The 26285-nt window shown below is 38.0% G+C and overlaps 1 protein-coding gene across 1 annotated transcript in view; it reads right to left on the bottom strand.

The window, feature by feature from the left end:
* Nucleotides 1-1207: 1207 nt before the first annotated feature.
* rk (G-protein coupled receptor rickets) overlaps nt 1208-26285 on the bottom strand; it is a 360302-nt gene continuing 335224 nt past the window's right edge. Inside the window, exons 6-17 of the mRNA XM_083143651.1 lie at nt 24723-24794; nt 24362-24433; nt 20212-20280; nt 19033-19176; nt 18097-18237; nt 17569-17634; nt 15502-15645; nt 14308-14379; nt 12932-13224; nt 6908-7084; nt 6409-6603; nt 1208-3391 (exon numbers count right to left, since the gene is read on the bottom strand). Of these exons, the coding sequence (XP_082999777.1) occupies nt 1887-3391; nt 6409-6603; nt 6908-7084; nt 12932-13224; nt 14308-14379; nt 15502-15645; nt 17569-17634; nt 18097-18237; nt 19033-19176; nt 20212-20280; nt 24362-24433; nt 24723-24794 (2950 nt within the window). The 3' untranslated portion in view covers nt 1208-1886. The remainder of the gene's footprint in view (nt 3392-6408; nt 6604-6907; nt 7085-12931; nt 13225-14307; nt 14380-15501; nt 15646-17568; nt 17635-18096; nt 18238-19032; nt 19177-20211; nt 20281-24361; nt 24434-24722; nt 24795-26285) is intronic.

The raw sequence follows: 26285 nt of genomic DNA, 5'->3' as shown, positions 1-26285 counted from the left end.
GGTTAAAGTTCGGTATTTTGTCATCGTAGACTAGCATCAGCATTACGGCCAAGAATATGCTATAATATGACATTGGTGAATTTTCGGCCTTTGTTTGGTACCTTGATCATTGTAAAAACTGGGTAAGTGTTATTTGAGTGAAATTGAATTGCCGATGATGGTTTGCAGAGGTAGTTCTTTCATTCAGTGAGAAAAATAGGTTTCAATTTTATTTCTTGTCTATTTAGTAGATACTTTAAGTCTTATATCATCGTAAAACGGACCTTTAGTATCTTACGAAGCATTTATAGAAGGTATATCCAACCAAGAACTTATCACGTGTCTTGTTCTTATAATGAACGACCGAATTGGTAACTTTACTTTCTGACCACCCCTCGCACATCATTTTAAAGTAATATCATCTCAAAAACTGTAAATCGTTACGAATAAAACATGTATTCAAATGTACATGAAGGTTATATGTGTCTTCTTCGTTATATCTTGGTAAACTGAACTGGAGAGTCTGAAATGTCAGGTGTAAAATCTGTGTTATAATACAACGCCGACAAATATGTTTTGATTCATCACTTTGGAACTAAGAAAGATAACTTCCTCAAACAACTTGCAACATAATCAGGAGAAACTGTACTTTACTTTTTATCATAAACATATTTTCGATCTGATTGATATTTACCATATTATGAAACAAAATACCATTTCGAGAGGAAGAAAAATATTTATCTTTGAAAGTTTTTTGTTTCTATATTCAACGGGTAACAATAAAACTTAAGATTAATGGTAATTTTATACTTCGTAAAGTTTTCTCTTTCGAATGACACCAGTTTATCAAGTCTGTGTAGCATAGTAACGTTTCTATCATCAGAAACAGCAAGCGAGGTGTATTTCACCTGCCGCAATTTTCAATCCAATATGGCGGCAACTGTCCCAGGTTGCGAAGTTGGCAACATCACTTTTCTAACTCTCCATGATGACCTCTTTCAGAAAAATAGTGTTGCCGTTTGTGGCGGAGACGTTCCTATGACGTTAATTTCTAGGCACATTTCCAAAATTCAGTGTAGAATGGTAGAAATATAGATTGCTTGTTGAAAACAATCTTCTGAATAATTAAGTTATTTATTGCAGCACTATAATAAAGGTAATAAAATGGAGAATATATATTAGTGAATGAAATTCATACTTCTTTTATTTTTGAAATGCAACTGTGAACATACTTGTACATAAATGCACATTTTATTATTACACAATTTGCATTTTCACTGTTATCACTAATATATTGCATTGGAACGAGAGCTTTCAATTGTTCCTAGAGGCTCAACTCCTTTCTTCTCTGCATGGAAGCATCTGCAGCTTCATTCATACAAAACGGTCAGCACAGAGATACTTGAATAAATGTACATATTTATTAATGATATATATAATTAATTATATGCGTTCAATTCAACCACTTTTTTTCATCATGTAAATACAAAACACAACTACACAATAAAATAGCTTGTAATTTACACTTTGACACGCTATCTAGTCTGGAGATCTAACTTGTTGCATAGGTTGTACTGTGTGTCATGTCTGACTCTTTTGTCTTTCGATAGCGCATTATATAAATAGGACTATACAAAGTTTGTTCAGAAGGTATTTCTTAACTCCCCCTTCCCCCCTCACAGTTCTCTAGCGTATCATTGCATTACAAAAATTGTTAATGAATTCTACTGAAAGTGGTGTTTTATGGCTCACTGAGTTCTGGACAGAGTCTTGTCTTCTGAGAAATGTCTTCACAATTGTCCTTATGGATTTGAAAGGCTAACACCATCTTGGCATCTCATTGCAGTTGTAACTGTGTAGACGATGGTGCTCGATTAGGACGTATACTCGCTGCAAGGGCCACATGTTCAGGAAGGTGGTGGTTCTGGGTCATGTTGGCTTGGGTCATCTGAGGGTATAGTCGCGAGGAAACGGACGGTGAGTCCTTTCTTGTCAGGTTCTGTGTCTGGAGGGCCATGCTGAGGGGACTCAAACTCCGAGTCATCCACCACCGCAGCTTGTCTCGTGAGTCTCGGTTTGGGTTTGCCTCGTGGTGGTTCAACTTCTGTGGTGACAAGAGTCGTGGATGCAGCAGCAACTGCCACAGCAGCTGCTGCGGTTGTGGGATCTGCTGCTACAGCAGCAACAGTTCTAGGAGGGCGATACGTTGCATCGCTGGAGGCGCTGGATCGGGACATACGCCATGTACTGGTGCTGGCTGTTGTTCCAGATGAGTCATTCCTCGAGCTGGATAGGTTAGAGTCCTGGGATGTCTTCCTCGTAATCAACCAGGAGGAGCGATGCTTTGGGTCAAGCAAGCGGAGTGGTATGCCACAGTGGTTTTGCCTCCAGGAATCCGACCTGGAAGAACTGAAGTTCTCACTGGATACCGAAGAAGTCCGCTTGTGTTTCTGCTGCTTCTGTTGGATTTCTGCAATCTGGTAGGCATACTGATCAGAACGTGACCTGTCACCAGCACCCCTGAAGCAGAAAAACCAGGACATCTTGCCAAAGACCCACAGTCTCGGAGTGGACGTCCCCCCATCCAGAAGCTTTGCTTGGCAGCTGCATGGCTGACCATCTTGGGACGACCTCCCGACAAGGCTGTTGGTATTGGCCGGAGTTTGTCTGTTGCTGAAGTTGGAACTGTGGCGACACCTGCCAATGCCACGTGTCACGCGTGACTCTTCGATGGCCTTGCAGATCAATACGCAATCTTTCTTGAACTGCTTTGTGAGGATGGCATACAGGAATGGATTGCAGCACGAATTCAGAGGTAAGACAAACACTGTGAACACTTTCGCCTGCTCTAATGAAATCAGGTGCAGACCAAATGCTGCCGTCAAAGAAAAGAACGCTATGGGAGACCAACACAAGAAGTCCGTGAACACCAACAATGCCATACGCTTGGCGATTCGAGAGTCATTAGAATTCCAGGCCTGGGAACCTCGGATGGCACAGTACATTTTTAAATAGCAACCCATCAGGATTAGGAATGCAACCCCATTGATGAACATGAGAAACACAACATAAGTCAAACTAAATGGGTCGCCTGTCTCAAAGGGCAGGCAGACTGCGAACTTTCTGTAATCGGAAATTCCGAACAAGGGCAAAAGAGCCATGATTAGGGCAAACGTCCAACCACATGCCATGATGTATCCTGCATGCTTCAGAGACAACCTCTTGTTGAGGTGCATCGCGTGCGTGATGGCATAATTTCTTTCCAACGTAATCACAGCCAACGTGTAGACGGATAACTCTGAGCTCAGCACACCCAAGAAGCCAGCTAACTGACAGCCTGCAGACATCTGCCACTGGATGGCATACTTGCGGAACTCACCAAGGGTTGAAGCATCCACCACAGCAAGGAAACCTACAAGAGGGAATGAAAGGTAAATAGCATGTTTACTGTCAGTGTTGCAAGTGCTGTTTTAATATTAGTCTTAAGCATGGTTGTCAGTACTGAGAATTAGTATTCTGTAAGTTTTTCTTTGAAATCCACTTGATACACCAGGGATTGGAATTGGCTAGCTTACAAAATTTAATATATAGAAGCATGAAAATAGTCAATTTTGGATTTGATATATCAGTGGTGTATTCTGAAAATTTGACCACATTTACCAAAACAGTTCTTATTTATTGTATATATTTAATATATATTAATTAGATATAATATAAATAAAACACTAATGCAGGCATGTAAGTAAAACAAAAACTAAAGTCCGACAACTTTGAATTTTCCGGCAATTTCTATGTATGAAAAAAGTTGGTTTTTGCGGGAGAATACGCCACTGTGATATATATCTGGCACCAACACTACCCATAAGAAAGTTTTATAACTAAGCAACAAACAGATTTAGTGACATGCTGTTTTTTTGGGTTTTTTTTAAGACAGAGAAGCTCAACAAGTTTTATTATAGTGGCAGTGGCAACAATGCAAGTACGTTGAACACGATAATGTGCCTGTTCATTTCATTGTCTGTTGTGTATTCGCTCGGTCGGAATTTTCTCGTGTGTTCGTTTCGTGTTGAAATGGTGTTTACAGTGCAACAAAAAGTCGAATGCTGCTATTGGTTAGCAGAATTTAAGTTTCCGAAAACTGTCCAGAGGAAGTTTCGGCAAAAGTACCAGCAGGAACCACCAGAAAGACATTCAATAACAACCTGGCATAGAACTCTCCTTGAAACTGGATCACTGTTGAAGAAAAAATTGTGTGGCAAGAAGGTGTCCCTGATTGATGTCGATAGAATTCACGAAACATTCCAGCGAAGCCCCACCAAGTCCATTCGCCGTGCAAGTAGGGAACTTGGTATGCCTAAATCAACTGTTCATGATGTTGTCCACAAAAGACTGTGTCTTCATGCCTATAAAATACAGTTGGTTCAGAAGTTGAAGCCTAATGACTTACCTACCAGATACACTTTCGCTGCCAGTATCCTCACCAAGATTGATAGTGACAATGAATTTCTTCATCGTATGGTCTGAGAATCCACACGTCGTGAGAGAAGTTGAACGAGACAGTCAGAAAATCAATGTCTGGTGCGGTCTCGCAGTGCAAGAAGTCATTGGTTCATTCTTTTTTAATTGAACGAACAATCAATGGAGATGTTTATTTGGACATGCTTGATAATTTTGCCTTTTGACTTATCTCAGATACCGGAAGGATACATTTTCCAACAAGATGCACCCCACCCTCCTCCTGCATTATGCCACTCATGTGAGAGATTGCTTAAATGAAGTCCTCAAAGGTCGTTGAGTCGGACACGGTGGTCCCATCACATGGCCTCCTAGATCCCCTGATATTATCCCTTTGGACTTCTTCCTTTGGGGCTACATCAAGGACAATGTGTACAGAACCCCAGTACTGGATGTGGATGATTTGCGTCGGAGGATTGTCAGTGCTTGTGACACAGTCACCCTGCAGATGCTGGAAAACATCTGGCAAGGCAGGAGATAGAATTTCGTTTGGACGTCTGTCGTGCAACACGTGGTGCACACATAGAGATCTACTGATTATCATAAAAACTTGACGAGTTTCTCTGTCTTTTAAAAAAAAACGAATGTCAATAAACCTGTTTGTTGCTTAGTTATACAACTTTCTTATTGGTAGTGTTGGTGCCGGACACCCTGTAAAAAGAGCTGTAGACCTTTACTCAGACTTTGTTGTCCTTCCATGTGGGGAGTGTAGGTCTTCATATAACATCAGAGTACTGACATAAGGGAGGGGTATTTAATGGTGTCATCTGTTACATTAGTCCTACAGGTGAATGCTTAGTAAGAACACTCCTCACAAGAACAGTTAACTACACAGATAAGAACTCAATCTCTTATGATTTCAGTCTATCAAAGGAAATGGGCCTGGCTTGGAGTAAGCAATACAACAAAGCTGTAACAAGGATAGTGATAGTGGAACAGAACTAAAAATCTAGGTTGTGAATGTAAATCTTACATATTCCATTACATAATGAAGTATATAATAACAATCTAGGCAAGCATTTCCTTTGCATCTCATTTCACCTTAGGAACACAACTGAATTTCCAAACAGCATCATTCAAACAAGGATTAGGGTTTACCTAAGAGTGTGCATAGAGCTTGGAAAAAATTACGTTAAAAAAGGTACCTGAAAATTATATGTTAAAAATACAATACTATGATGCAATTTTACTTGTAATATATGAAAATGTAATAAATTAAAGTGGTGTGTGTTTGCCACGAATATCAATTGAAAGGCTCGGGTGTAAAACATGGTAAGTGACATTTTGGTCATTACTGTAGATAAATTGTTTTCGGGTTGTGTTTACCAATTTCAGAAGGCTTTATTGAGTCCAATGCAAATTGTATGACATGGCAATTTTACTCGAAAATTGAAGGATAGCATATTTTACTTTGTAACTTAAAAATAACCAAAATGTCACTTATCATGTTTTACACCTGAGCCCTTCAATTGTGAGAGTTTAGCCTAACAAAACCTTAATTATTTCTTGGCACAACTATTGCACTGATTATTTTTTACTCTCATGAAGGAAAAAATCTTTTACTACCCATTTGGCAGCCTATAGAAAAGATACAAAACATTCATTTACAAAAGATAGAAATCTTATGTGAACACTCATAAATGAGAAAGTATCAGAAAGTCAAAGAAATATAAGCAGACACTAATTTTGCATATTAAACCCAGTTACATTCTTTCTGTTGAAAATAATTTCTTGAACAAATTCAGTTTCAAAATTCTTGGAATTGAAGTTCTGTTTAATGTTCCTCATAAATCCAAACATTGAAATGCAGGTTCAGATACATTTAATTTCCATACTTGTATTATGAATGAAGGATCGAGAAAAAGATAAAATGTATTGATGAGGATATATAATATAATTTGAAAAGAAAGTTACCTAAGTAAATGCCCATGAAGAAATCAGCCATGGCAAGATTGCAAACAAGGAACCGAGGAACATCCATCTTGCTTCGGGAGAAGATGAGGACAAACACGACGGTCCCATTACCCAGCATGGCAAGCAGGAAGACAATCCACACACCACATCTCAGGGTCCACCAATCGAACAGATCCTGGCAAGGAAGAAATGGACCTGAAAGATTGAAAAAAAAAAACACAAAAATTTAGTTCAGGCATTTGAAAAAATATATCAATTCTTAAATTGCTGAAGTATATAGGAGGAGTGGTATACAATTCTTTCTCATTATCCCCATAAATAAACTCGTGAATGTAAAAAGGATAACTGTGATTGTTATCAATGTATATTATTCATTGTGCAATTTACCATTCACTGTAAGAATATAAAAAGTTTAAAAAAATCACTGTACTCCAACACCAAGTAAGAAACTGGAGTCAATATGAAGATATAACAAACAAAAGTCACATGTATATGTTACCTGGTGAAGGTACACATTGTATTTTCCCTGGGGGAAGGTCACTTCCTGTTGGCTTGCCATCTTGGTCCTCAAAGTACTCCTCTATGTACTGGGGGAGGTTTCCAGGGTAAGAAAAGTCTGTGCCAAATGTCTCCAAAAGTTCTGTGATTTTTGGTCCAAACTTGCTTGTTAGGTTTTCTGAAAAATAAAATTCTGAATCAGCAATAGGCTATTTGATACCATCAACATGTATAATAGATATCATCTGAATAAATGCTATTTCAATTTTTACCTTAAATTTTCTGAATTAGAAATAGGTCACTTTGTGTGACCTCTATTACACACTGTTAAAAACTGGCAATAGACACAATCAAATATGTTTAAAAAAATTATACAATGTGTGACGAGTTTTCTCTTGGGAGATCGCAATTACGCATATTGGTACATTACGCAATACAAAACATGTCACTGCTCTGCCCCAGCTTCTGCAAGCTGGTATGCTCCGCATCCTTTATTTGTTTATGACGTAATAAGAAACAAGAAGTCACCGATAGAGGGCATTGCTGCACCCCCTCAGTTGATTTTTCCTCCTACGCGAGAAACTGAAATCACTGACCGACCGACGCTTATACGTGCAACACACACTAGTCAGCGTTTGCTGCGCTTGAGTTCGCCAAGGGGGGAATGTTCGGCATGCATACAAAATTGAACTTGCATTCTGCATTATGCAAGATATTGTATATGAACGTTATTTGTGGCAAGATGCAGTCGGTTGAGAACTTTACGAAGTAACGAGATTGGAATGATGTCTTAGTTATTCGCTGATAGATGCGTTTTTGGGACGTTCGACTTTTTTCATTAATTAGACTGCTTGCAAGGGAGTGGCAGTCTGAAAGTGGATCGCCAAGAGTTGTTCCTAGTCTCTGGAGCATCGTCAAAAATGAACAGCTCCCGATACAGGTTCCAGTTTGTTTGTGCAATAGAGGAGGATTTGGTGCTCGCCAACGTAGACACAGTTTTGGTGTGCTAGCAAAGCGAATCTACGAGTCAACATTGTAACCAATTGGGATGAGGTTACTAGCCCCGCATCACAGAAGAGTTTGTAGAGTCAAGAATGTGACAATTTTGAAGAGGTCACGAAGCTGCATACTGACGAGGAGAGGACCAATCTATTCAGAGACGAAGTTCTAATTTGGGTACCATTTGGATGACTAGAAGGCACCTGTTCGTGAGTCGGAAGTTCTACCGCAGTTTTTTCCACCAGCCCCTGTTGACTCTGCACACATCCTCGCAACGGGATAGTGGACTCGCAACAGAGAGATTGAGGTATGTAGGGAGAAACAGTGCATTATTGTGAATTGCACGTCAGAAGGAATTTTGTTAATGAATTGGAACATGATTGTTGAATCAGAACATAACCAGAAGGGGGGAGTGTTACCCCAGTCACAATCTTTTGACGTTGCTTGATTTTGAGTGAAAACGAAACAGAACTGGATTAGTAACCAATAGTTTAAAAGTAACGTCGGTCCCCCCAGTTTTGTCATTTTGGGTCGACCACAACTAGATAAGTTAAAAAAGGGTTACGGGGAAAAGTTGACGTTTAAAAGGGATGATTCAGAGCATCAAATAAATGTGGGTTTATAAATATATTAGGTTGGCTAAAAAAAAAAAAGAATGATTTGAGTACACATGCCTTTTTGACGTGGTCTGTAATTGGGGTAAATGACGTGTGACAGCAATGTTAAGGATACCCTTGTTAAAAGGGGGATTTCAGAATACAGTAATTCCGTGCACAAAGAAATAACTTGGATCTCTATGAGAGACTGAAGTGAAACGAGCCATGTTTCAATTAGCTTCAAACCTTTGTAATGACCCTACGTGGTCGCCACATTTAACAACCCTGCGTGGTCGCCATATTATATTTTGTTAAGAAGAATGCATGCTAAATGTCCCTGCAAGGCGTACGCTTTTAGTTTAAATGTGTTAACGGATCCACCTCTACGTATTATTTGACCCTGTGTGGTCACTGTATTCTGTAAATGCTAACGGATCCACCTCTACGTTTATTAGCTTCACTTATTATTAGACCCTGCGTGGTTGCTGTATTCAGAAAATGTTATCAATTATTGTCATATACACTGTTCAACTCATTGTTTAGAATTACAGAGTCCTGCGAGGCTCATTATTAATTATATTGTCTGAATGCACACAGTTTTAGTCTATATTAACACGTTCATCTAGTGACTTTCCCACTAGTGTTTTCTTAATGTCACTTCTTGGATGTTTCTCAGTACAAAGGTTGCAATATGTAAAAAAAATGAGTTAGCAACGCGTACTTGTAGTTAAAATTTTCACCATCAATGCACCGTCCCCGCGAGTATAAAGCCAGCGCAGCCAGGCCCGGAGCTCAGTTGGCTCCCTGATGTCAACAGGCAAACATCCAGGGTTAACTGGCCTCCCAGCCTGAGAACTAGAAGCCACCCCAGAAGGAAGGACGGAGAAAGAAGAAAGAAGAAGAAGAGCCTAACAGCAACCTACCTACCTGGTCCGCTCGCTTAGGCTGATAGGTGCCCAGGTTCTACCTGCCCGGCTTGTCTGGGAGCACCCGGACCTTCCTTTCTAACCTGCCATCCCTTCACAGGAGACACCGGTTGGCTTGCCAATTCCCAGCTAACACCGGGGGTGTCGTGGCATCCTTTAATCCTTTTACCCTGCGCCCGTTATTCGGGAGTACCGATTGGTTTCAGCCGATTCCCGGCTGTGGTTCGGGTACTACGCACAACCTACTCTCTTTTACAGGGGAACCCGTGACGTCAGCGGCGACCAAGGCCCTAAATAAAATTAGGTCCCCATACTTCCCCTGGCACCTCACAGCGAGGAATAAATTGGATGTTCCCTGCCCCCCTTATCTCTTCGAGACCAAAGGTGGTACAGGTAAAAAAGCATGCGTGGTACAGGTAAACGCACGTGTGTGGTACAAGTAAATGCACGCGCGTGGTAAGGGTTTAAGGTAAAGACACGTGTGTAAGTGTGCTAACGGACACCCTTGTGTTGAGATTATAATAAACATATATAACAGTTGGGCTGAAAAGTTCGTAGGCTAACATAGTAAAAAATATTTTTTTGACAAAATTCGATTTTATTATTCAATATAGTTGCCTTTAGGGCGATACAATGATTATAGCGGTCATACAATTTTTCGATGCCATTTTTATAGTACGATTTCTCTTTAGCCTCAAAATAGGCCTCAGTTTCGGCGATTATCTCTTCATCAGTGCTAAATTTCTTTCCAGCGAGCATTCTTTTAAGGTCTGCAAACAGGAAAAAGTCACTGGGGGCCAGATCTGGAGAATATGGTGGATGGGGAAGCAATTCGTAGTCTAATTCATATAATTTTGCCATCGTTTTCATTGATTTGTGACACGGTGCATTGTCTTGATGAAACAGCACTTTTTTCTTCTTCAAATGGGGCCGTTTTTTCGTGATTTCATCCTTTAAACGCTGCAACAACGCTATGTAATAATCTCAGCTATGTCGATCAATTTCACTTTACGATCATTTAAAAATATTTTGTGGACTTTTTTGATGTTTTCGTCAGTAACAGCCTCTTTGGGGCGTCCACTGCGTGCATCGTCTTCGATGCTCATTTCGCCTCGTTTAAATTTAGCAAACCACTTCTCAACGGTTGATTTTCCTGGTGCAGAGTCCGAATAATGTTAATCAAGCCAAGCCTTGGCTTCAACAGTATTTTTTTTTCGCCAAAAAGCAATGCTTTATTAACACACGAAATTCTTTTTTATCCATTTTTTCACAATAACAAAAGCTGCTTCACTCACAATGCTATATCTCACGAACTAATTATCCGGCAGCTGTGAAATTTATACACGTATCTTTTGAAGGTTAGTACTAAGTAAAAATCACATGGATTTAATTCTAGTAACGCCATCTATGAGTCAGCCTACGAACTTTTCAGCCCAACTGTTAAATATATATATTAAGCTGGTATAGTCTTTCCTTACACCCAGCAAGCCTGAGATAATTCTGAGTCCATGTTCTACGGCTGACAAAAAGTTAGCGCATATGGGTAGACTTTTGTCGTCCACCTAATTGCAAGGTTTAGTGTGTAGAACGCAGTCCGTGCCAGTACTCCTGCACTGTGTTGTTAGTGTAGTGCGGAGCACGTGGGGAGGACGTTGCACCTTAAATAACTTTTGTAAACTGGGTGGATGGGTTTTGTTGGAAAGATCGATACTACGTCCTCTGGGCCGCCTTCCTATTGATTTTTGTTTACGTAGTTTTTTGTTATTATCGTTTCTCCCACCTTCCAGGTTACAAATGGAAATACTAAAAGGGCGAAGTCAAATTTCAAGCATAGCTTGTCTGACTGGTTGCTCCATCCTCTTCTTGAGATGTGTAGACAACACATCTCCATAAGAGTCAATTGCATCATTTATCTTCTTTAATGGTGCTTCAGTCGTTAGGGCATCTGAATACCATGTGAGAGACTCGGGTTTGATCTCCAGTGGGGGAGAACATGGAATTTTTCCACCTGTTCAAGTGGCTCTGGTGCCCACCCAGCATCGTATAAAGTGGGTACCTGGAGGAAACTCTTGGCAGTAAAAGGCAGCCAGGGGCATGGTGCTGATCACATCACCCCCACCTTCGACTGTGATCAAGAAAAGTGTGGGGCCCTAATTCCACACTCCCTATATGACTTCATGGTGTGGTGCAAAGCAGAGAGGAACACTTTACTTTTTTTTTTTAATGATGTCACAGCCTACTTGGATATGGCAAAAGTTGAAAGGAAGGCATGTGATAAAAGGTATAGCGGCACAGGTGTGAACACTAGGAAGATTATATCAATCATAAACTTATTTTCTGTATTTGTAATTTTCTTACTTTGCATTGTTTTTCTTCCACTTTTAGCTAATCTTGACAATGAGGAAGAATGATTAGATTCAAGTGATGAAAGGACACTGACCATGCCAGAATTCAAACTTGCAACATTTGGTAGGGAGACTGTGAGTCAACCTCCCAACACACTCAACCACTAAAGTGGTGTGAAGAAATTTGAAATAAGAAAATGTACAGAGTGACCACTCTAGGATCATGATAAAATTCAAGTATAATTCCCAATTTTCAAGGAGAACTTTTCAAAAATTCAGGAGTACAAGCAGATGCTTTCTCTACATCAACCTTACGTATTACCAAATCTCACCATATATTAACAATATAAACGGCCTGTGTGATTTCATTGTATCCAAAAATTGAAATTCAATTCAATTAAATGGTATATATATTTAAAATATTTAATTTAAGATGTGGAGTTTACATTTGCCATTTCACATACTAAGACTCGAAATACATCTACAAACACAAGTAAAAATGTTACAGGATACAATAATCTATCAAAATTTTTTAATCGTATAAGAAATTCAAACTCAAATTTAACTAATCAACTTCCGTCTGTCAGATAGATTGTTCTGCAAATCACAATAACAAAGTAGACGGATTGAGAGAACTCTATTTTATTTTCCACACAGCTTTCTTGTTTTTCCTTGATAAAAATAAAAGCCAAATTGTGAAAACTTGCATCAGGGTATTTATAAATATATAAATTCAATGGGATTTAGATTAATAAAAGTTGCATTTTTTCACGTCTAACGAGGAAAATTCACGCAGAATGCATGCATAATTCCCAGAGCCAATAATTCATGCAGAACTCCAGAATTCAAGGAATTCCCAGTGAGTAACCACCCTGATTTATGGTAATTAATGACCAAGCAACTCCATGATGATAACAGTGACATTAGCTCTTAGGAGTCTGGAAAACCTTCTCCAGAATGCAAATCATTGTTGCTTAAGAGAACCTTTTCTTCATAGCAAAATGTCATTTGAATTTAGTGTTATCATTACATTGCCTCGTACCTAATCTGAATATCACATGTTTTTTTTTTTTTAAATCACATATCATTTCAAGTTCTATTCCACTGATATGACAAAGCATGTACCAAAAAGTGGAGAGAAAAAAGCAATTCAACTCACGATGCTGAGGCCAGAGATCGGTAAGGCTGTTGTTCCATAAATCCATATCGAATTCTCCATCCACCGGGAACAATACTGAGTCATGCAAGGGTGCTTGAGGTTCTGGACCCACAACAACCAGAGGAAGGAACGCACAGCAATGGTACGCATACGAAAGAACCAATGACTGGATTCGAGGGAAAAGGTCAGGTGCTGGGAACTCTCGTAAGTTCGGGTTATTGAATATCTTCAAGTGGAGGAGTCTGTCAAGACCTCTGGTTGGTAATTCTGGGAAGAAGTTGTTGCCTAGATTCCTGGAAGAGATAAAAGGAAAGCAGAATTGATTTTCTTGTAATTAATATGTTACAATAAAATTAAGTATAAAATAGCATTTACATGAACATTTTTGATTAACAGTCTATGATTTGTAGAGCTGGAGCAATCAGACATCCGAACTTTTAACAATTAAAATCATATTACCATTTAATCAAATCTAGGTATTGGCAATCCACAGAATTGAAATAATATTTTAATTGAACAACTGCAAATTCCAATTGAAGCACTACAGTTATATTTATTATTATCACACACAACAAATCAATGGGAGCTGATAGTAACAAATATTATACTTAATATTCTTTCATTGTTCATTTCAATTACAACTTAAATATATTTATTCACAGAATCTATAATTAAGTATAGAAAATTTATTTTGAAAACACAGTATATCAAATGGTCACAGAACACAAATTCACAATTGTATGAAATGTACTTTAGATTAATTCATATTATTCTATTTTGTAAACAAATACCTGATAAGTAATGTTCATTTGGTAATGTATTTTATACATGTATTATGATCCAGCAGAGTAGTAGAGTTGAAAAATCCTGATGACATGTCCTATATTATTACCATGTACTGTTTTTGTATAAATGGTAGTCCTTGGATGCAACTAAACTAAACTAAACTATTGTTATTTTTACTAGATAAACCTGAATGTCATCTAACCAAAAAAAATCCACTCCAGCAATGTTGTCATTTCAAATGTGAATTGCAGAATATACAAACAGCATTAGTGAAATGTACTATTAAAACCATGGACAGGCCAGGATTCAAACCCGGGACGAATTGTAGTGCAGCATGCTAACCACTCCCCCACAGAGGTAGGCATTGATATTCTTGTATACAAATTCAGAAATGTTATTATAGTAGCAATTAGGTAGGAAGCAGAGCTACATAGCCATAATATAACTGATATGATGGTGTGATATAAATAAATTAAATCATTATATGTAACTGTACATTGGTCTTCATTAATCCAGTACATTACCAGGACCTCAGCAACAACTTATATTGATACCAAATCTTTACAAGAAAATTTATAAGTACAACTTACAGATCTTCAAGTTGAGTAAAAGGTTCAAAAGCTTCAGGATGAATTTCCTCAATGAAGTTGCTCTGCAAATCTCTGCAACAATAGAAAATGTATACATAAAACCACATTTCTATGAGTATTTCACAGGGAAAAATAGCAGGAACAATAATAGCTGCATAAGTATTCAAGTATGCCTTAGTTTAAATATTTAGTTGTGTAGATTACATGGTTCTCTATCTTTAAAATATATAACATGGAAAATTCCAAAATGATTAGTTGCAATCATAAGAGCAATTATTTTAGTTACACCACTAGCTTAGTGTTAAACTGATTGATAGACATTAACATACTGCTTAAACGGAAACGTTCAACTGAAATACAAACCTAATTTAACAGAGAATAGAAAACTAAAATTTATAGAGGGAGTCTTGGCAATACATAAGACCAACAACAATCATTGAAAGTTTCTGACCCAAGCTGCAAAGTTTTCCAGAAATGCGATTCTTTCCTTATATTTTGGTGCTTATGGCAGTATTCATACACACTATCCTGCCAAAGGAAGTCACTCTTGAACATATTACTTTTTAATTGAATTGTTAATAAAAGTAACTGGAGAACTGGGCCAACTTCATAAAAAAGCTGACGAGATGTAACAATGAAAACTCAAAGTAAGATACACATATACACCAAAATACATACATATCTAAACTAGGCTGATACTCAGGATTTTTGGGGGGTGGGTGGGGGGAGGAGATCGAAAAATATGGAACAACCCATTCAGCACAAATCTCCAAGGGATGTTTATAGGATATCCACAAAGTCCAGATCATATCCATCAATATTGTGGATATCCCATGGACGTCCCATGGATATCCAGGGGGTACTTGCCCCCCCCCCCCCCTCCTGGTTCTCCTCTGCAGGCACACAAAACATTACATAGTTTGAGAGAGAATGGCCTCCTTGGACCCACACTTGGGTATGGGCCTGACACAGACACACGCACACCAAAGTACCACATTTAAACTTATACTGATTGTATTTCAATAAATCTGATGCCTCACTTTAGGGTGCAAACAAAACAAGACAGAATACCTTTTATTCCATGTAACGTGATACACTTGCCTGCTTGGAAAACAGGATCTATCATTAAATATCACACAAAACATAATAAGGAACTTATTCTTAACAAGAACCTAGTTCAAATTTCCCACTTACAATACTTGCAAACGAGCAAGACCAATGAAGGCATCCTGAGGGAGTTTTGGAATTATGTTATGAGCTAGCAGAAGGTCATGCAGCTGGTTGAGGTCACGAAATGGCTCTCCTGACAACGTGCCTATCCTGTTGCTTGAAAGGTCACTGAAAGAATAAATAAATAAGTTTAATTTTTTCATTGCTTTGGCTGAGCATATATAATGTTCCACTTACATAGGGGAAGGAAGAGTAAAGTGGCCACTCTAAGGTTTGATGAATTCTTATCATACCTTTTTAATCAGCAAAGTTATACAAACATAGACCAATAGTAAGTATAATAACTTTACTTACAATTTCTATTTTATTTTTTAAAATTCTTGTTGTTTAGAAATGTACACGTTACTTTTTTAAAAAAGTATGAAATTGCCACTTTGCCTGCCTAGGTTGGGTAAAGTGGCCAGCCCCTTCCCATTTTACCTACATAGGTAAATGAACAAATCACATTGATTCAGAGTGTGTATTTAATCAACACAAGCTGAAGTAATACACATTAAGAATAAGTATTATGTTTTTTTAAGTATTATCTTAAGTATGAAATCTTTACAACATAAAGTAAATAGTAATTCGTAATCAATAGTCTATCAATAAAGGATTAGGCGTAGGCCTATTTGCAAAATTCGCACTCAAACTCGTCATCATTTTCATCTCAATCGGCGCACTCTTCATGTGCCCACTTCTTACATTTTAAACATCTAATCCATCCTTCATTGCCTTTCGAGTCTGTCTGTTTTGTGGCCACTTTGCCCGGAATGATGCCATTACAGAAACTGTGGTCTAACGTCTAACCTACATGACTTACCGTTTTCAAACACACATCATTTAAAAGGTTATTTCATGCTGATCAAACAGCACAAGAGCATATAATTATAACACTTACTATTATTTAGCTATAATCAACAATTTGTACCACTTAGCTAAAATCAGACTTGCAAAAAAAAAAAAAAAAAAAAAAACCAATAAAATGACATCTCATCTAGAAAAATGCAGCCTTCCACTTCAAAGTCACAGACAATACTGACAGCATCCGTGGTGACTGTTTCGCCCAGCTCCCGCATGGCGGAAGCGCTATACAGCAAAGAAAACTCATATGGCCACTTTACCCTTCCTTCCCCTACATATAGCAGTATAATCCAATAAACTGTATATTTTAGAGACACACTGATAGGCAATACAATTTACATTTTTCAAGGAACCAAGCTGAAAACAAACTTAAAATGCAGGAAAATGTAAAATCGAGGAAAATTTTATACCATTTTGCAATGTTGGGACCTTCAAGATTGAATCTTTAATGCGGGAAAATGTAAAATCCTGGAATGTAAAATCAGGGTTTCACTGTATTTCCTGATACAGATAAACTACCAGTGACAAATTTATCAATACTGATCAGATACAAAATTATAAATGTTACATGAAGAACCCAAAAGGTTCATTCACTTCATTAATTAGTATATGTTGACTGTAAGGGTTTTTGACTAGAACAGAGGTTCCCAAACTTTTTTGTTTCATGGCACCCTTAATATTTCAAAGATTTTTCTGTAGTGCCCAAGTCAGAATGTAGGCCTATCTAACACTTGCAATGCTCAGTTAGTGTAGTTAGGTTGCTTGTCTTAATTCAGTGAAAATATTGGAACATTTTGCGGTGCCCCTGTAAGCCATCCATAGTGCCCTAGGGTGGAGCACACTTTGGGAACCACTAGACTAGAACATTTACGCATTCATTTTTTTAAAATCATAACATGTGTGTGCATTATGCTTTATAATGCTCGAAATAGAAAAAATCATAATGGGAGGATCCTTGGTCGAGTTTGGGGATAGGTGGGGAATCCTTGTGTGGATCAACATGGAGACAATGCAGTTGGTGGGTGGATGCTTTATGAAAGTTTTCTTAACTGGGGGATTTCCCCCATTTAAAGGACTGATACCCTTATATTCATAAAGCAGTAACTTCAAACTAATTTCTATTTTAAGAAAGTTTAAAATTTAATTTTATATATTAAGGATTTATAACAGTACAGTGAGAATACTTACAGCAACCTTAGCTCAGTGCAACCTTCTAGATCTGGGATTGCAGTTAGTTTATTGGACTTCATATCCCTGAAAAAAATAAAATAATATTCTACATTTAATTCCACTGTAGGGATGAAATCTATTTGAATAAATGCATTTTTAGATTATTACACTAAAATGTCTTGAAAACCAAAGCAACAAGAAGCAACATGTATGTAAAATTTGCAGGGTCTGGAAAACCAGAGGTTGGTTAATATTTGTAGTTACCTTACTAATATTACACACATTATGTATCAAGATCTTTAAAGTACATTTCCCCACAAACTTTAAATTTATAATTTTAGAACAACAAATTGTATTGAATTGTGCATATTTGCTTGAAGTTATTCTTTACATTTAGATATACAATTAGGAGCTAACTCCTATATTGCATTTACCTTCCTACTTCAAAATGTAAATACAGAAATTAATGATAAATAAGATGATTGTATTTCATAGTTTTAAATATAAAATTCTGATCTATGCATATATAATTACATAAACACTTACAGACTCTTTAGTTTCCTACAGGTGTGGCAAAGCTTTCCAGGTATGCTGTGCAAGTTGGCCCGGTCTATCCGTAGTATCTCTAGTGCAGATGTGCCATTTAAATTTGGGAACTCCGTCAACTCACGAGCTTCAGACAGAATTCTAAAAACAGAATAAGAAGAGATATTATCATGTTTCTCTTTGATATCTGTGTTTCTGTACTATTGTAGTGATATATGATTTACTCTGCCCTATATATATATAAAAAAGAGAAAGATGCAGCTTTAAGCTTTATAGCACCTGGTAACTTGTTGACAAAGAGAGGAAACAATAATACACTGAACTAAGCACACTAGCTGTAGTAAATGCACTAAAGAAAATAAATCATGGAAAATAAACTTTTGAGTTCAAACATAACAAAGAGTACACCCAATATTCTTCCCCAATGATGATAAAATGAAAATGAGGTTTAAGGCAATAAATGAGTAATAAAAAAATATTTAGCTACATAACATGAATATTTAATATCTGTATATAAATACTTTACCAGAAGGAAAGAAATAATCCAAAAGGGTAAAGAGGCAAGAGGCAAAAGAGGAAGAATGGTAGATTTCACACATGCATGTAGGAAGCTAATTCACTTGCAGCTGTAGTAAGGTTTTTATGTGAGAATCCGTAACATATGAAACACTGAAAACATAATACTCCCTCTGTCCCATAATTATTGTCCGGTATGCCAAGGTTTTTTTTGATACTTGATCGGCCAATTTGTACTGATCCTTGAGTAATAACGTTGTATGACACATTCCCGTGTTTCATTTACTTCTTCTGTATACATCAATGTCACAGTTTGAATATCGTACAATTATTATGGGACAACAAATAAAAGTGTACCGGACAATAATTATGGGACAGAGGGAGTATTATTTTTTGCATTAAAAAAACTGTTATACTTACAGCTTCCTCAGATGGGGAAGTGATGAAAATGCATGAGGATCAACTCCTACAAGAGGGTTTCCTTTAAGTTCTAGAAGGGCAAGTGCAGGGGATTGTTGAAGAACACCACCTGGAATGAACTTTATTTTGTTCCCTGAAACTGACCTGAAAGGCAATTGGAAAAGTAAATCAAACAAAACTGCACATTCACGTGTTCTTTCTAGATATAGATAGATTTATTTCATCCATGAATCACTTCATTGCATTTACATGCTGGGATATTGGACATGGCGATTTGTGTTTACAATATCATAAACATTGAAATATAATAATATACAATGAAATACAATATATGGATACAGTGAAATATAGTAAAATATAGTGAAGTATACAAGTATATAATGTAATATAATGTGATGAAATACTGCAATGGAAATGTTACCAATTTGTGTTTACAATACTACAATCATTAATACGATGCCAATACAATGTGTGGTTACAGCAGTGGAATATAATAAAATATCATGGAGTATAACATAATGTAATACTTAATGAAAATGTCACCTTATACCAGTTACCACATCATGTTTGGAGAAACTGCTCTGGTGAAGTTCATGTGAATACATTAATTTGATTAATGTATCGTTTGTATGTATTTGTATGCTGCATCTTTTGTATTGTTTTAGCAGTGTGTCCATTTTAATAGTAATACCCCTACAATTCACTAGGTCAGGACAGGATAGTGCGAAGTCACATTTACTTCCACCGTACTTGCAAAACATATCAAATGAAATTACATGCATTCTCAAGCGAGGTTTCTTAATTAAAAGACTACAAAGTATGAGTAAAGAAGAAATCTCAAGTGTAAACACATATTTGTGGATTTGTTTGAACTTTATTGTCTGTGTTTTCACCAGAATGGAAATGTGGCTTGGAACTACCTTGTCGAAACCCCTTTCATAACAGTTAAGAACTTAAACACATGGGCACATAAAATGACCAATCACCACCTATTTTAAAAAACATCAGAATTCTACATAAATTTGTATTTCAACAATTGAACTCGGTGATACCAATGAGGGGCACACCAGGATTTTCAGTGACATCATTATAGATATTTAAAGAAACAATTGCACAAACATGGTACGAGTATCATATTATTTATATTGTGGCAAATGGAATTTTGTAATTTCTACTTACAATTCTTGCAATGAAGGAAGCTGGGTAATAGCTGCAGGAATGTAGAGTAATTGGTTATCATCCAATTCCCTATAAGTAGAAATGTTGCATATAATCATCACTGGAAAAGAAAGAACTACTTACATACAGTTATTACTGTCTACTGATCCTTTAGTGATTATGGAAAGCTATTTAATGTGAGTGATAAATTATAAGAATCATGTGTGATACCTAGGTTTAAAGCATTGGCATATTTAAAGCAATGTGCTTTCCACAAGTCACATGTAATGCTCATATCCAGATTCTGCATATGACTCTCATATTATGAGAGAAGATTTTTAAATTTTATATCTAATACACAAATGTTCAATCTTTCAATACATAAATTAACTTGCCACGAAAGATCACACGAGTTTCATATTAGAAGACAAAATTAAGCCCTACTTGACAGTTATATGCAGAAATTTGAAAAAATTGTAAACACATTTTCACCTTGCAATCAATCAGTCCTTGGGTTTAACACCACTGGAGGAACATTGCATAGTGATTCAAATTGAAATCCACTTTATACGAGCACAAAATGCACTTTAAACAAATTTTAACAAGAAACTATTTTTGAAAATGGATCTTCTCTTGAGGATTAATTAATACCAATTATTGTTATGCTAACATTATTAACAAATCAAATCAAATCAAATTTGTGTCAATTGTTCAGCTAAAAAGTAATTTCCACGTTTCTGAGAATTACATTTATGTAATTACTGTTAGTGCAGAAAGTAGATGGCCCGATACTAGGCAATAAGAGTGCTGCATCGAGGCTTTTTGGCTCGATCATCTAATAGTTCGCACGGATGACGCTAGATGGCTTACGGAATCAACAGATTCTTTGCTCGAGCGAATAACACTCGAATAGGCAAACAATCTGTATATGCTCGAAGGCCAGTAATTCACAAACAACTGTAATTTGTCTGTGGTAATGGCTCTTCAAATATGCTTCGTGAAGTGAAAGACACAGTGAAATTGAAACTAAAGTGAGCATAGTCATCATTTCCTTGTTAAAATGTAATTTAGTCCATCTTACCAATACATAGCAATATATGAAAATGAATATATGATTATGGGCTGAAACTACCAGGACGAATTTTACACATATATTTGTACGATTATTGTCCCATTGAAATGATAATTAATATTCTATATTCCCACGCTCGAGCGTGGGAGATTTGATCGAGTTTGAGCAAGCGAAAGTGGTCCAATGCAGTACTCTACTAGGCAACCACCAGTGGTGAACACTGTGCTTCAGAGAGGAGTAGAAGAAGCTAGAAGCCCAATCCCCTAATTTCCACACTCACACACATAAACAACTTTTATATAATATTTGCTACTCGTCACAGGAAAAGATACCTCAGTGATGAGTGCATTGGTTGCTGTAGGTACTTCCTACCCCTGAGTATGTGGAGTGTTTGGTATCCACTCTGCAATTTTCCCTTGTAAGTTATTCACAATTGTATTTTATTGATAAAAATAGTTTTACTAATTTTTATAAATATACCTTAAATGGTACACTTTGTTAATACTGGTTTACTAATGGCACAGCTAAAAAGTATAAAATATGGAAAAATGAATTTCTGAAGTTTCCCTTAGCCCACATTGCGTTCAGTTCAAACACTGCCTATGATAATTCTGAAGAAGTCTGATAGGGAAGAAACAGAAATTAGGAATGATAAGATTTCCATGAAGCTGCAGAACAGAATGAATCAGGTACAGATGAAGTGGCTTGGACATTGAAGAGGGTGGAGCCAGAAAGACTTCCAATGAGAGCATATACTGCAGAAGGAGTAGGATAAGAGGACAGATGAGGTGGTGGAGACATCAGGTAATGGAGATTGTGGGAAGAAGAGGCTACACTTCTGTGCAGACGAAGTCAAAGAATGAACATGATGAAGGATGGTGAAGATTATTTTTAACTGTGAATTTCTGTGTTTTATGACCTACGCCCAAACATTAAATGTACATTGAATGATATAGGGCCTCACCAATGGCGCAGAGATAATGTCGTTGCCATGTAATCAAGGGGTCCCGGTTTGATACCCGGTGGCACATAGTGGTTCGGATTCCACTTTAAACTGTAGGTCCAGTCCCGATTAGCCTTGCTGTGCATAAAGTGGACTTAAAACACCAAATCAATCAATCAATCAATCGAACAATATAGTCCTGCGAGATGTAAGATTTTCATAAGAGTTAAGGCATGTTATAGTGGACACACGAAGTTGATACTGACTTCAATCTTTCATATGGTTCTTTCAGGTGTACATTAAGTACAAGTACTTTAGTTTCTTGCCGTCCCAAGACATTATCGCTAGTTAGAGGCATAGAGAACATGTCCGTTTCTAGTCTCCAGCTTTGCTCGCACCTATTATCTCAGGATGATAGAGATCGTACCTGGAGACAGGTAGTCAATTATAGAAATGGCTAAAGTCTCGTTCCACACATCTTAATAGTCCACAAGGAAGAATACTGGAAAGGCAATTTGACCACTCACTCACCTTGCTCAAGCTTCGATTGCACTATGACTATCATGAATCAGTACAGTGTACTAATATGTCCACTGTAGATGGGAGGGCTGAGACGATGCACTTTTGCCTTTTATACTCTGAAGTGCATGACCCCCAAGTCGGTGCAACATCCTGCCAACGTGGAGCTGATGTTAATCGGAGCTGAGCAAGAATGCTGGTTTACGTCACTCTTGCCCTATCGTCTGCAGTACAGATGTCACAAAAATGATGATGTTTGATGTTTTCTAAAATGTCTAATTTGAAAGAGATGTACAAGGTAACCAAAAAAGTTCTTGCCGTTCTAGAGCAGTGATAAACAAAGAGCAATACAGTGGACGGTACCTACCTTTAGGTTTCGAAGTAATCTCCATCAGCATCCAACACCTTTTGCCAACGTTCCTGCGGCTGCACAATACCCTGGTGATAAAACTCGGGGGCTTGGATGCAAAGAAGTCCATGAGTGTGTTCCGCAGGTCTCCCTCATTTGCGAAGGATCTCCCACGGAGGTGGTTGTCGAGGGAATGAAACAGGTGGTAATCTGTTGGTGCAAGGTCCGGTGAATATGGTGGATGGCACAGTGTCTCCCAGCCAAGTTGCTGAAGGGTCTCCTGGGTCCTCTTTGCCACATGTGGCTTGACATTGTCGTGCAGGAACAGCACACCCTTGTGAATCACCAATGCCAGCTCCTTCTGCCGCAATGCACGGTGCACCCTTTGCAACTGCTGAGAGTAGAGGTCAGCAGTGATGGTCTGACAAGGTGGAAGGAGCTCGTAATGCACCACTTGCCGACAGTTCCACCATCCAGAGAGCATAACCTTTCGTGGGTGCAGAGGTGATCTTGAGGTGTGAGGAACAGGGTCACGTGGCGACAACCAGTGTCTGGTATGCTTGGGAGTGTCATAGAGGACCCACTTTCCGTCACCAGTGAGCAAGCGATCAAACAAACAGGCTGTCACTCGTTGTTCCTTGTTGGCTGCCGACAATGAGTGGGGCACCCACTTGCTTAACTTGTATGACTTCCCTATCCCATGCAAGTGCAGTCTGACTGTTTCAGCGGAAGTCGTGGAACCTTTCTGCAAGTTCATCACACGTTAGACCAATGTCCTCCTTGGTGGCTGCTTTCAGGGCATCGTCATCCAACACATGTGGTCGTCCACTGCGAGGTTCTTCCGAAAGGATCACATCTCCCGAACGGAATTTCTTGAACCAATGCCTGGCAGTGCGTTCGTTCACGGCATTCTCCCCAAATGCCTGGCAAATGCGGCGACTTGATGCGGCAGCTGACAGGCCCACTTTAAAGTCATACAACAAACACACGCGAACAAGCTGCTTCGATACCTCCCTTTCTCTTCGACACTAAACGAGCTATGACTGCTGTGTGTGTGCAACGTGCCTGTATTACTGACAGTCGATGGTCAGACTAACTCCCGATCGCTTGGCAAGCACGTGCGTCATTTCGTTTCCTCTCTGCGAGAGCATGATTAATGGGACGTCAAAAACGGCAAGAACTTTTTTGGTTACCTTGTATCTATCATGCACGAGAATAACTTCAGTTATGAACATGCACACTTATTTTACAATATATATAAAAAAGGACAGACAAGAAAAATACTTACAAGACTCGCAAAGAGGTAAGGTTAACAAATGCATCATCGTGAATGGTATGAATTCTGTTACGTTTAAGTAGCCTGGAAGAACAGAAATTATTATTGAATATATTAAAGTTTCAAATAGTTCTACACATACAAACAAATAAATAATACAAATAAATGTTTAAAATCATTATTTGGCAAAAAAAAAAAAAGGGTTTGATTCAATAGTTGTTCATATCCTGTATCAAAAATTACAAGAAAAATTTGTAGAAAGCAAACCAATATTTAGACTGACATTTTATATCTCCTTCCCTGCCATTTTGTTCTTAATTGTATCAAGAAATAAAAAGTTAAACTTAAGAAGAAAAGCTTAAGATGTACTTACAAGACAACTAAGTTGGAGAGAGAAGAAAATGCATATGCTGGAACATCTGTCAAATTGTTAGCTCCTAGGTTTCTGAAATGGAATCAAATTGTGTGTGAAATGAGCTTGTCATATACTGCAGTAAGTGACCAATTAATACTTGTTTTATTAATTAAGTACACATGCAATACATTTTTATTCATATATAGGATAATAATTACACAACATTTTTTTTACTTCAATAAATATCAGAATTTTGAAATTTCATAATTAGATCAAAAAATAATTACCAAGTAAATTACCATGTTCATCATATCATTGAATGGCTGCCCAGGAATATCTAAGGAGGATATTTCTGTAAGGAGTGTGTTGATTGATTTGATTTGGCTGATTTTACTTAGCTTTTCTGCCATCTTTGGGAAATTGCGAAGATGATATGATGAACTTGATGGGGCACTCACAAAGAACACCCATGCCCAGGCTGGGATTCGAACCTGGGACCCCTGGCGTCATAGCACACTGTGCTAACCACTCCGCCACGGAGGTCGGCTAGTGAGAGTGTTATAAATCCTAACAATCATCCTTCCGATTTTTTGGAGAAGTGAATGCTTTCTTCCTGACTTTCTATCTCTCTTTCTGTTTTCCTCCCTTCCCATGTCTGTCTTTGTCTCTGTGTGTACCTGTCATCAAGTCCATGTCCTACTATATTCTCCCCCTCCTTCTCTTTCTCCTCTTCTCCTACTTACTCTCTTATTTCCTTTACTGTGTTATTTCTTCTTATGTTTCTCTCTGTCTTCATCTCTCTCTCTCTTGTCTGTACCTCTCATTCTTTCTCCTCTCTCTCTCTCTCTCTCTGTCTGGTGCCATACCTCCTTCTCACTGTACTTCTCTCTCCCTCCGACTTCGTCCCTTTCCATGTATAATTGAAAGGTCAGTGAAAAAACAAAAAAAACAGGTAAGTCAATTTTATGCAAGCGATGTAGTGGTGCCATTTCCTGCCATGTTGATGCTACCCTGAACTTTACAGCATGATTTCTTTCGTTTCATGCATTTGACACTTCAATTCCTCAAAGCATATGTTTTACCTAGCTTTTCATTTACATGTTGAACAACGCTTTGCAATTAAAGTTCATCTTTCTGGAATTTGACGAGCGTTGACTTACCTGTTTTTTTTCCCTGTCTCCTTCCCCCCCTGGCATTCTTTTGTTGCACCTCTCTCTGATTCGCCATGTCTCCCCTCCCCCGTTTTCTCTCCACATAGATCTCCCGTCGATTCTTTCTCTTTTACTGGAACCAATGCAACGCATCAGTTGGGCATGCATCTATACACAACCGAAAGTAATAAGAATGGACATTCGTATTGGCGAACCATGTGCGCGATTCTTATACGACGCACGCTTTTAGAAGCGATATCGGTGTTAAATTCGCCTCGATATAAACAATGACCCTTCATTGTTCTGGGCGTTCTGGAACATTGCAAGCCTGGGTCAGTTTGAGTTCAGCGTTTTCGTAGCAAGGCCGGTGTAAAATTATTCGTTTATTGTTCACTCGTGCGCCACAAAGAGCAGTTTGTGAAAAGATTAA

This window comes from Lepisma saccharinum, chromosome 1 (assembly GCF_977018435.1).
Source record: "Lepisma saccharinum chromosome 1, izLepSacc3.1, whole genome shotgun sequence".
Taxonomy (NCBI): Eukaryota; Metazoa; Arthropoda; class Insecta; order Zygentoma; family Lepismatidae; genus Lepisma; species Lepisma saccharinum.
This window is presented reverse-complemented; position numbering and strand designations above follow the sequence as displayed.